General features: G+C 32.9%; 1 protein-coding gene across 1 annotated transcript in view; it reads right to left on the bottom strand.

Annotated features, from left to right (window-relative positions):
* Window positions 1–13,503, bottom strand: part of LOC117180124 (E3 ubiquitin-protein ligase TRAIP-like) — a 45,400-nt gene that overhangs the window by 9,617 nt on the left and 22,280 nt on the right. The window contains exon 5 of the mRNA XM_033372468.1: window positions 2,918–3,212. Within this exon, the coding sequence (XP_033228359.1) occupies window positions 2,918–3,212 (295 nt within the window). The remainder of the gene's footprint in view (window positions 1–2,917; window positions 3,213–13,503) is intronic.

Raw genomic sequence — 13,503 nt, 5'->3', positions numbered from 1 at the left:
TAATACATGTGCCCATGACTCCATTTCGTATCCACATACTCTGCATAAATTCTCCTCTTCATCCATCCAATATCTGCATGCTCTCACTCCTTCTCCCATTCTAAACCGTACAACCCTACTCCATTTTTCTTCCTTTTTTATATTTTGCAGATATTCTGGTTCCGTCAACCCTTTGACCATCATATACCATCTATTGTACCTCGAATCTATCATCTTTGTCCACCTCTCTTCTCCTTATTTAACTAATAGCTCTAACTCTATGTCCTACCACTACATAACCCCATCTCGAATATCACACACCCTTCTCATTTTTCTCCTTTCATCCTCCCATTTTGAATTTCCCACATTACCTCTCGCTTCATTGTTCCGAATTTCACCGAGACATGCTTGTACAATTTTACTTCCCTCTCCCCTTTTTAGCTTCTCTTCAAACCTCCATGCTCTCTTAATTTGTCTAGTAACCAGATTTTCTCTTCCTAACTCATCTTTTAACATATATCCTGGGCAACTCCAGCTAACCCCCATTACCCACCTCAGGAATCGCTCATGCATGCTCTCTACTTTCCTATGTTCCTTCCATCCCCAGATCTCCACACCATAACACAACACCGCCCACACCAACGCATGAAACAACCAGACCCTCATTCTCCAATCGTTCTTGAACCTTCTCTTTCCTATACCCCATACTTGGCCCATTACTTTACTCGCACATTCAATTCTTTTCCTCGCCTGCAGCTCGTTTCCCCCTTCTGCCTCAAACCAAACACCTAGATAACAGAACTCCTCCACAATTTCCACTTTTTGTCCGTTAATCTTCCAAACATAATTTATTTTGCTCTTTCTATTTCTGAAGCACATCACCTTTGTCTTACCTACATTCACTGCCAGCTCTTTTGTTCCCACATACTCTTCGAAGATTCTCATTATTAGGTTCATCCCCTTCTCATCATCTGCTAATAGAACTACATCGCCCGCGTACGCTAGAGAGTATAGTTTGCTATCACCCAAAACCGTTCCTCCTTTCCCTTTGTCCTTTAGCTTCTCCTCTAAGTCTGCGAATAGGATATTAAATAGTAACGGACTCCACAAGCACCCTTGCCTTAGACCTCGGCCTGTCCAGAAAACCTGCCCTTTTTCCTTTCCTATTTTCACCCTAATCCTGGTTTCAGTAAAAATTTCCTTTATCCTCCCCACCAACTTTTCCTCTACACCCCTCTCTTTCATTGCCTGCCATGGCACTTTTCTGTTCACTGAGTCAAACTCTGCTTTGAAATCTACGAACGAAACGACTAGTTTCCCCTTCTTTATCGCCAAATTACTGTTAACTAAATAGTTAAGTACGTACATGTTGTCTATAGTTCCCATCCTTTTTCGAAATCCCGTCTGATCATGTAGGATACTTTCTTTTTGTTCTACCTGCCTCTCCAACCCGTTCTTAAGATTTCTGTATATATTTTATAGCTGACTGACATGAGAGTGAAAAGTCCGTTAGACTCAGTTCCCATAACCCTCCCCCTTGTTCACCAGTCCATGCATTTAAGTCCCCTCCTATTAAAACCAATCCTTCCTTATTTACCTCCATCCACCTCCTTATTACTCTCCAGCCTTCCTCTTCCCATCTTCTTCTGTATACACACACCACCGCTATTTCTACTTTCCCAGTTATAATTTTTCTTATCATTGTTCCATCCTTTTCCTCCATGTCCCTATTTTTTCTTCCTTTTACTGCTAATTCTTTTTTTACCTTCCAGTCCTTTTCATCTGCCCAAGTTTAACTAATCATAATCACATTCCACTTTTTTAACTCCTCCCAAAATCCTTTATTCTTGTTCTTCAAACCTGACACATTCCAGAAATCTATTTTCACGTTTCTCTCTCCCCTTCCCTCTTCTTTCCTCTTCACTTTGTTTCCCCTTTGCTGTTTGGAAACCCCTCTGATTTATTTCTAGACTCTTTTTCGTCATCCTTCCACCTACCTTTCTCAAGACTTTTTCCTTTTTTCTTTAATTCTTCTAATTCCTCATCCAAACACCATTCCTCCCCATTTACCCTCTCTACCCAAGGCCTTTGCTCTATTCGCCATATCCTTTTCCTCTCCCTCCATGTCAGATCTTCTTCAATTCTTTCCCTTCTTCCTCTCAATAATTTTTTTCCCTCCATAATTTTCTTTTTCTCCTCCTCACTCCCCGCTTTTACTAGAAACATTCCTTCTTTTCCTTCCTTTGTCCCTCCTATTCTATTGACTCTTACCCTTACATGCACTGCCAATGCTTTCAGCAACGCCAACTGTTGCTGCCACTACGGTTTTCTGCTCTGTGCGATCATCCAGTAACTGTTGCCCTCTGGCGCCAGTTTGTGAACTTCGCGTCGTCGGCATCTTACCTTACCCAATGCTCCGTAACATTTCCCGCCTTTATCACCTACCTCTTGCCCCCCTGACCAAGCAACTATTTTTGTACTCCTAACCTCAAAAACTTCACAAACTCCAAATTTTCACTTCAAACCACTTACTTTCACCCTTCACACCTTTGCCTTCACTCACCTTTCTTCTTTTACACTCGATCTCCACACTCTCTGCCTTTTCTGCATCCACTCACCGTTATTCCCTTCACCAAAGCCAAAATACACCTCTTGACAACAAAGAGGTCTTTCGCGATCGGTACCGGAAACGGAAGCCGTCCATATGTAAGTAAATTATAAATTAAAATTTTTAATAGTTTTATTCCATTCAGCAAATATTCTATATTAAAAATTTAAGAAGATAAAAATGTTGGTCCCTAAATAGTAATGGTCAGGAAAAAATGAAAAAAAGTCAGAGATAAATCGGAGAAATCAAGGAATTTCAAGAGTTTTGCGGCCAACCTGCTTGGAAACAAAAAATAGAACGATTCTAATTTAATAAAGCAAAGTCACTCACCATTATCGCTCCTTCATCAGAACTGTCTTCACTAAGAACAATTGGAGATCCCAAAAAATATTGTTCCGGCGTCGCTTTTTTCTTTTTGGGGACCGGACCATCATCATCGCTATCACGCACCCTCCGTACCATTTCAACTTTCGGCACTTCTCTTGCTTTAGAAACGCTAATCTTGGGAACGGGAACAGGATCTTCACTTTTCTCGGGAGCCAGCTCTTTCTCTTCAGAAGCTTCGAATCGTTTCTCCAATTCCATTCTTATGCTTTCACTAATCGCAAGTCTCTCTTCCAAGCTCCTAGGATACGTTAACATATTTTTTAATATGTTTTAATAATACTTCAATTTAGAGGGTGGCCAACAGGGATGTTAGAAAAAAATCGAATAGGTGCCCAGCGATTCTTAGGAAGGAAATTCAAGGTCTTTTCCAGATTTTCCAGGTCAAAAATCAAGTTTTTCCGGCTCTCCTTTTTACATTCTCATCAGAGAAGTTATTAGATTTGTCTACCCCCCCCCCCTTTGGTCAAATATCCACGTTTTGAGACCCTTTGAATCCGAAAAACAAATTTTTACTAATGTGTCTATCAGTATGTCCGTTCATGTATGGTTTTTTTGTTAACACGATACCTTTCGAAAGAATTAACTGATTGGATTTTCCTTTATTAAACTCTTTTAGTATCTTAAAATGAAGGGCAAGTTCGTTAGTCAGCCATTTTGGATAAAAATTCAAACAGTGAGCATATTTTGAATATTTTTGAGACCCCTTTTTTCAAAATTCAGAAATTTTATGTACGGCTATTCATAGTATTCGAAAAGGCAAACAATTGATCCTAATGGTCTTTTTTGATGAACGCCAAATTTACCAGAGTTTAATTTAATTGAATTTAACAGAGCATTTACAAAATTCCAAAAAACACACAAAAATGAACATTTTAAGCCAAATAACACACGATATGAAAAACAGTCAAGAGAAGAAAAATGTTGCTTTTTGAATGCCCTACAAGATTATCATTACAACTTTTTGAATTTTCTTGAAAAATCGATAATTCAAATTTTGACAGCATAAGAAAATAATGGAAAATCAAAAATTACATTTTTTCATTAAACTATTTCACAGTATTTCAAAGATTCTCAATTATATATATGTGTTTGAAAAAAATATATACATATAACTTTTTGGTTTCGTACCTAAAGGAGAGCCGCACAGCGGGAAAAAAATGACTTTTATGGTTCAAAATAACTTACAGCCCACAAATATTCACTGATTTGGACCAACAAATTTGAAAAAAAGTCTAATATGATTTCTAAGAGAGTTATCGAGCCTGATTTTTTAATTAGGTTTGTAATTTTCTTAATAAATAAACAAATATGACGAAAAAATGGCCATTTTTCTATTTGACGTTCCCGGTACTTGTCAATAACAGAAAAATGGTTGAAATAGAGTAGAATTAGTTCAGGATACTCCAATATTAGACAATTTACACAAAATTTTGCTATAAACAAATCATTTGTTAAACACATTTTTTCTACGATTTTCCACAAACATACGTTTTTTTTCAAGTTATATTTCAAGAAATTTGAATGGAAACGATATTATATACGAAAATTTCTCTTATGATTATAATTGTTTACATTATAAACAAAGTTAATATACAAATGCAACAATCAGGCATTTTTCGACAGAAATATTCGTTGTTTTCGAATTAAATTTTTTTTAATTAGGAAATTTGTAATAATTTGAGCAAAATGCATAATTTGTTGATTAATATTATGATTTTTTAAACAAATGCATTATTTGGGCATTTTTCCGCCGAAAAATTCGTTTTTTTCATTGCCAGTCTTTTCAGTTGGGAACTTCATGACAATTTCAGCAACATTCATAATAATTTGATCAATTTTATAATTTATTTAAAACAAATTTAATCAACAAATGCATTAATCAAGTATTTGTCTGAAGAAAAACTTGTTTTTTCGATGCCAGCTTTTTTAATTAGGAAGTCCATGATAACTTCAGCAAAATTCATAATTTTTTTATCAATTTTATGATTTTTTAAAATAAATATATTAAACAAGCATCGTCGACAGAAACAATCGTTTGTTTCTATGTCAACTTTTTTAATTATGAACTTCATGAAAACTTCAGCGAAATTTATAATTTTTGATCAATTTTGTGATTCTTCGCGCATCTGTCGACGGAAAAATTCGTTTTTTTCGATGTTAGTCTTTTTAATGGGGTATTCATGATGATTTCACAAAAATTCATAATTGGTTGATAAATTTTATATTTTTTTAAAAACAAGTTCAATAAACAAATTCATTATTCGGCTATCTGTCAATAAAAAGAAATTTTGGTTCGATATCCTAATTAAGAAAGTTGACATAGATAAAAACGAATTTTTCTGTAGACAAATGTTTAAAGAAATCATAAAATTTATCAACTTATTATGAATGTTGCTGATATTCTAATAAAATTCCCAACTGCGCTCAAACTTGCTAACGGCGCGCTCTGCGCGCTATGATACTATGTCCGCGAAGCGGGCGGATTTTTTTACATAAATTAATGAAATAACCGTTTTTTATATATGTAAAAAATTAGCCGTTTCATATTTTATTGGTCAACAAATTTAAAGAAAGAAGAAGCATAAATAAACAAATTCTTAATTTTTTGCGAATGTAAGTCGTCTTTGAAAGCTTTGAAATCTTTTTGAAACTTTGTAAAACATTGGAAATTCTTGAAATCTTTAAAATCCTTTAAATCTTTGTGAAAGCTTTCTTTAATCTTCGTTTGTGAAATATTTCGTATTCGTTTGCAATCATTGAAATCAATTAAATCTTTTAAAGTTTTTAAATTTTTTAAAATCTGGTTTACTGTACCTTTTTTTAAATCTTTGGAATTCTTGTATTCTTTTTAAATCTTTATAAAATTTGTATGAAATCTTAAAAATATTTATGAAATCATCCTAGTAATCTTTTGTATTAATTTATAATCATTCAAATATTTTTCATCTGTGTAAAATCTTTTGAAATCTTAAAAATCTAGTAACGTTGATTTTCAAATCTTTGAAATCCTTGCAATCTTGATGAAATGTTCGAAACCTTTAGGAAATTTTGTTTAAATCCTTGTGAAAATTTTCTTAAATCTTTGTGATATCTATTAATTCGTTGAAATAATTCAATTATTTGAAATCTTTTCAAATCTTCTAAAATATTTAAAACTGATGTACTGTATCCATGGCTCATTCTCATTCTCAAAGTGAATTACCATCTAAATTTTCAACTATTAATTTTTATAATTGAAAAAAAACTTATAAAATTATTGAGAACATTAAAGTACATATGCTCATTGCAATCTCCCAAATAATTGGTAAAGTCTACAAAAAATTCCTAAAAATCTCTTTATTTATTCTCTAATGAGTAAAATATGAATTATATATTGACAAATAAAAAACTTTTGAATAGCAACATTTTTTCACAAAAATTTTCGCAAAAAATTCTAAGAGATTACCAGGTTCTAAAGGTTTTAAAGGTTGCTGGGCATCCTTCATTTATTGAATTTTCAACAAAGTAGATAAACTTTTAACCAAATAGTTCAATTTCCAAATTAAAAAAATCAAATTTCCACCAAAAATGAAATAATTCCATTTTCAAAGAAAGAAAATACAACGAATTTTAAACAAAACAGTTAACTTTACAACCAAAGAGATTAAATTAATAAGAACAAATTTTCAGTTACAAAATTAATTATCAACCAAAAACAATCATTTCTCAAGAAAACAGTTAAATTTTCAACCAAAGAAATGAACTTTCAAATATAATGAAAATTTGTCGACCAAAAAAATTACTTTAACAAAATTGTTGAATTTCTCACAAAGAAGATTAATTTTTAAACAAAAGAGATCCATTTTTTTAAAGAAAAATGCAATAATTAATACTGCAAATGTATAACATTATATATAATATTTCAAACTAAAAACAGTTGAATTCCACCCAAAAACACGAATTTTCAACAAAATAATTAAATGACGAACCAGAATGATGAATTTAAACAAAATCGTTGACTTTTTGACTAAAGTGATACTTTTTATCACAATTGTGCAATTTTCAACAAAGCAATTTAAGTTTCAGCCAAATAGTTGAATTTTCAACCAAAAATGGAATAGTTAAATTTTAGTTTAAAAAAAATTATTTTTAACCAAAAATTACATGAATTTTTAACAAAGTAATTGCATTTTCAAATAAAGAAGACTTTATAATTAGAGATTAATTTTTAGCTAAAATTATACCTCTAAAACCAAAAAAATTTAACAAAGTAGTTTAACTTTCTACCACATAGTTGACTTTACAACAAGAAAATGAATTTTCAAAAAAAAAAAAGGTAATTGTCAACCAAATAGTTCAAGTATCTAGCAAAGGAGTTATGTACATTTTTAACCGAAAAATTAAATTTTCATCAAAACAGTTGAATTTTCACCTAAATAGTTTAATTTTTTACTATAAAAGATAAATTTTCAACGACAAATTAAAAAGTTACATTTTATACCAAAAAGACCATTTTTTAACAGAACACGTAAATTTTCAACCTAATAGATATCAATTTTCATCTAAAAAATATAGATTTCCAATCCAAATTGGAATATTTAAATTTTCAGTAGAACAAATTAATTTTCAACAACAACAAAAAACGAATTTTCAACCAAGTAGTTTAATTTTCACCCAAAATAGTTAAATTTTAAATCAAAAAGATCAAATTTCAAGCAAGTAAATAAATTTACACAATAAATGAAATAGTTCAACTTTAAGTTTAAAAAAAAATTATTTTTTAACTAATAAAAACGAATTTTCAAGAAAATAGTTAAATTGTCAACTGAACTCAAGATTCTTCATCCGGAAAAAGAAATTACATTTTATCAAAATTGTTGAATTCCCTACACACTGCATTGATATCTTACCAAATGATTAAATTTTCAATCAAAATTATTCAACGAAGAGATTAATTTTCTTGCAAAAAGCACGAATTTTCAACAGAAACCAAATCTTCAACCAAATATTTAAATTTTTAACTAAAATATTCAAATTTTCAACGCATTTTCAAGGAGATAAAATAATGCCAGTGATGCAAATATTCACTTCAAAAACATGTCGACAACTGTGAAGGATCAACCCTTGCCTGATATCAACTTATTTAACATAACTTTACCCAACAGAATCTGACCTCACCTGACCTGAATTAACAGAAATTTATTGAACTACACGTAAAGCTCTGGAAGCATATTTTCCCAGTAGCAAATGTGTGCTACATCGAATGAGTCAACTCGAGCCTAACCTAGAAATAAATCTAACCTAGCCTAACCTAACCTCACGAAACACAATTAAACTGATTGTGTTCTCCCGTTGTGTTTGCGGTACCGTTTGAATCAGCTTGGGCTTAACCTGCAAAAAGGTCGAACCTATCCTAACCTAACTTAACTTCACGTAACACAATTAAACTCATTGTGTTGTCCCGTTGTGTTTGCGGTACCGTTTCATTCAGCTTCGGCTTAACCAACATAGAGGTTTAACCTATCCTAACCTAACAAAACCTGACCTAACATAACCTAGCCGAATGAAATTCAACCACATTGTACTACAGGTGGTTAAAAATTTAGACGCACATTACTCATTTGCAGAAACTTAGAACTACAAGTAGAATTGACCACATTTCAATTAACCTGACAATGTTTGTATCAAGTAAAATGTAGAACTGTAACTTAAACATGCAAATGAATAAGAGTTTTATTCAAAATTTTTTTCTCTCTGCTTTTCTTAAACTTAAGGGATATATTTATCCTATCTTACGTGCTTACATTTTATCTTGCTTTTCATCGTAATTAAATTGCTTTATAGACCTACTTCAGTCTATTTTCTGCCTGCTATAACGTGTCATTTTTGCGGCGAAGGAACGATGCAAAGGGTTACGCTTACATTTAAGACCTACATTCGTTTCCCTTTTCAACATCCAGCAAAAATCAATTATCATGACCTCGTCCCATCTACCCTGATATCGTTGTTCCATCACTTTTATGTCTAGATGAAAACGTTCCCCGTGTTCTTCGCTGAAATCACCAACATTTTCTGGAAACTTAACCAGATGGGAATCTAGAAAGTGAAGTTTTAAATTCATAAAGAAGCCTAACTTTTTGTAGTTTCTTATCATTTTAGCAACAATATTCTCGTAGTATGGACTTTTTTTGTTATCGAGGAAATTTGCGTTTACTGCTTTAAAAGTTTCCCAAGCGTCCATTTCAATTTTCGTCATGTGGCTCACGAAATTAGTATCTCTTGTCAATATTCGAGTCTGTGGTCCATCAAAGACTCCTTCTTTCAATTTAGCGTCTGAAACATTAGGGAATTTAAGGGATATATACTTATAACATTGTCCATCTTTGTCTAACGCCTTGACAAATTGCTTCATGAGCCCAAGCTTCATGTGAAGGGGTGGTAGTAAAAATTTTTCTGGATCAACGAGGCTTTGGTTGATGATATTATGAGAACCAGGTTTGAATAAATCTCTTAAAGGCCAATATTTTTTGCTGTAATAATTGGCTCGATCTCTGCTATTCCACAGGCATATGCATAAACATGGCTCTCTCGTGAAACCCGATTGTTGGCCTAATATCATTGTTATGATTTTGAGATCACCACATATTTGCCATTTGTGATTCGTGTAATTAACTTTTTCAAGAAGAATTTTCACATTATTATATTCTTCTTTGATGACCGTTGAGTAGGCTATAGGGATAGGAGCGTAAGCATTCGTGTTATGCAGTAAAACAGCCTTAATGCTGCGTTTTGACGAATCAATGAAAAGTCGCCATTCTTCGTCTCTGTACACATTTTTCTTCAAGTGGTTCATTAGTCCGTTAATGTCAGTGCGGCACACTAAAGACGTCTCTTCGTCTTTAACGAAAAACTTTCTGAATTCTTTGTCCCTTTCGCGATAGAATGAAACTTTTGTCTTTGGATCTAGAAGATTTCTTCTTTTTAGAAATGAAGCGGCAAATTCAGCGCCGTCTTTCGGTAATCCAAGTTCTCTAATAAAATCATTAAGTTCTAGTTGCGACACTAATATTGGAACCTTCAATTTCATTTTATGCACGCCATATTCGTCATCTTTTTCATCATTTTCAGCGGAATCATCAGAACTTTCTTCTGTTCGATCACTGGTTTCACTACCGTCTCCATGACGTCTGGCGTGCATTTTTATTGATTTTAATTGCTCTTGTGACTGTGCAGACATTAATGTACAAAATGTTATTTTTTTTGGCGTTGAACCCTTTGACGGAATTCATGCAAAAGCAGCAGTCCTTCGCAATAACGGGATTTTTCCATGTGGTTGGTGTAGAGTACTTACGGTACTTTTCGTTGTTTGAATTTTGAGACGATACAGCATAAGTCTGCAGGAATTGCAAATGACGTGAGGAACCCATTTTGTTTCTTGGTGCAGCACTTTACGGTAAAAACACTTTTCGTAAAGACTTTTCACTTCCTCGTCGATTGATTTTCGCAAACTGCTCACTTCATATTTACTGCAAATGTAACAGAATGAATCTAATCTATTCTTGCAGGCATGCGATTGACAAATGCTCGCGGTTTTTTTTCCTTGTAGCATGAGACTCTACACCAACCAAGTGATCCATTGATGAAGAGCTACGGTTGCATGATGACGACGTCGGAGAGCCCGCTTTCCCACCCTGACCAGACGCCGATACTGGGGTTTTTCCCTGCATCGTAATACACTTTTTACCTGTGTCTGCCATGACGGCATAAACGCCGTTTACCCAGGGACTCAGCCAATGTGGATCCGTTGCCCACCGTCACCACGTGGAGGTGCCCTGTTTACAGACACAGGCGAATAATGCTCGCAACAAGCGGTTACGAAACTCCAGACATTTACTGCTATTAATGTCAAAATATGAAAGTACGCAAGAACAGGGTTGCCAGCGTAATCGGTTAAGTTAGGTCAGGTTTTGTTAGGTTAGGATAGGTTAAACCTCTATGTAGGTTAAGCCGAAGCTGAATGAAACGGTACCGCAAACACAACGAGACAACACAATCAGTTTAATTGTGTTTCGTGAGGTTAGGTTAGGTTAGGCTAGGTTAGATTTATTTCTAGGTTAGGCTCGAGTTGACCCATTCGATGTAGCACACATTTTTTACTGGGAAAATATGCTTCCAGAGCTTTACGTGTAGTTCAATAAATTTCTGTTAATTCAGGTTACGTGAGGTCAGGTTCTGTTGAGTAAAGTTATGTTAAGGGCATGTGACACAGCTAAATACCTATATTACCGAACACAGTTTTTCAGTTCACTGAATGTTTTTTTGAATCTAAGAAGTTTTTTATAAATAAAATATCGAGCTGAAACTTTGGCAAATGTATTAGAGTACAATAAAGTACTTTTAGGTACTGCATTTTGGTAGGAACTTCACTGAAAATTATTTCATCTTTTTTCTGAACCTCAACATTTTTCGAACGTTCGAACTTTTTTTATACATAAAATATCGGTCTCAAACTTTGAGAAATGCAAGAGCCGAAAGAAAACTACGTTAAAGTACAAAGCTTAATAATAAAAGATGTAAAAAAAATATTTCAACAATCAATTCCAAAGGCATCAGCCGGTAACGTTGTACGCGAAAATACGAACTCTCTAGAGCCTAATACATTTCCCAAAGTTTCAGCTCGATATTTTATTTACAAAAAAAGTTCTTAGGTTAAAAAAAACATTCAGTTAACTGAAAAACTGTCGTCGGTAATATAGGTATTTAGCTGTGTCACATGCCCTCAAATAAGTTGATATCAGGCAAGGGTTGATCCTTCACAGTTGTCGACATGTTTTTGAAGTGAAAATTTGCATCACTGGCATTATTTTGAAATTTATTTGCCTCAGCGCATGATTTTTCGTCATTTTTTGAGGTTATGGCTCAACCATGACGTGATGGGTGATTTTTGATACCGAATTTGAATTCAGCGCCCCAAAATCCATAGGAATACGTGTGTCTTGTTACCAGATCCGCACACTTTTTTTGTGTGGCTGTGTAATTAATTTGAAAGTTATTTTTTTCTAAAGTTTTATTCTAATATTTTCGATTCCGAATGTATCTCTATTGGTTAAACATTTAATTTTTTGTTGAAAGTTAATCTATTTTGTTAAAAAATCATATTTATTTGGTTGAAAGTTAATTGTTTTTACTTGAAAAATTAACTATTATCAGGGTGGCCCCACCCGAGAGACGTGGAGAACCGATAAAAAACCGAAAGAGAAATCTTCCACCTGGAGATTTCCCGTTTTTCATAATTCGCACGTTTCCTCAATTTTTTAAGTTTCCAAATAGAAAGTATATACTTTTGAAAGTGTTTAGAATAATTAAGCTTCAAAGGTTTTAGGCAATTGAATTAAACAAACGAGTTGAAGAGTATAATTTCTAAGTCTAATCGCTATTGATTAAACAATTTTATTTTGATTCAATAATGAAAATTGGACGATTCCGGGTCACAATTTCGAAAATAGGATATTGTCACAACATAACAAATTATATACTTCAAGATTCATACTTTAGTAATTAGATCATTTAAAATTCAGAGGAATTGAAATTTGACAATCTGAAATTAAAAACTAAAATGATTCTTTTACAGCCAAAGCTTCGGAAATTCTAGAATTTTAAATTGTTATTACATAAAAAAAAATTATTATTTGACATTAAAGATGATTACACAAATTTGTCTAGTATCAAAAAATGAATTGAACTATTCTAAAAAAAACTTTCAAAATAAATTGTGATATTCAAAATTTGTTTTGCTCTTTACATGTTCAATTCCTTGAAGTAAATGTAAATCGTTTAAAAAGTAATAACTTTTAAATTGCTGATTATACTTTCCAAAATACAACCAATCAAATTTGAAGTGTCAAATTAAAAACCTAGGAAAGTATCCATTTCAGATAGTTTAATATTTTCCTTTTCTTATTCTAAACATATTTTTTAACTTTTTAATTTCAAATATTCCTTTAAATCATGATTCAGTCATGAAATTTTCCAATCAAACATGTTTCAATTTAAAATTATTTATTTTTTTAATTCTTCGACTAAAAATAAAAAAATTGTAAGACCTTACATTGAAAATTGAAAATTAAACAAAAATATAAAACTAGATTGCTATGATTCCAACTTTTTAAATTGTACAATTTTAAGCTTTTCATTTCAAAATTGCTTTATATTCACATTTAAAATTGAGGTCAGTCTGTGGGTTGAGACTGATTCAAAAACATTAAACCAAATAGGAGAGGGAAACTAATTCACAAAAGGAAAAGCCAAGTAATTTTAAAATGAAATTGGATGATTTATTGCTAATACTATTTACATAGGAAAGTCGCGACTTATTCCAGCCGAATGGGTATTGGGAATTTTAGACTTGAGATATAGTGGGGTCGCATACCTTGGATTTGTAAAAACGCTACTGGGGGCAACTAGCGTGGTGGGTGGTCCAGTTGTGGATACAGTGATGGAGACGGTGTACCAATCGGGAGGAATCAAGTGAGATTCAGGTGAGGGGGGGG

This window comes from Belonocnema kinseyi, chromosome 9, assembly GCF_010883055.1.
Source record: "Belonocnema kinseyi isolate 2016_QV_RU_SX_M_011 chromosome 9, B_treatae_v1, whole genome shotgun sequence".
Lineage (NCBI taxonomy): Eukaryota > Metazoa > Arthropoda > Insecta > Hymenoptera > Cynipidae > Belonocnema > Belonocnema kinseyi.
This window is presented reverse-complemented; position numbering and strand designations above follow the sequence as displayed.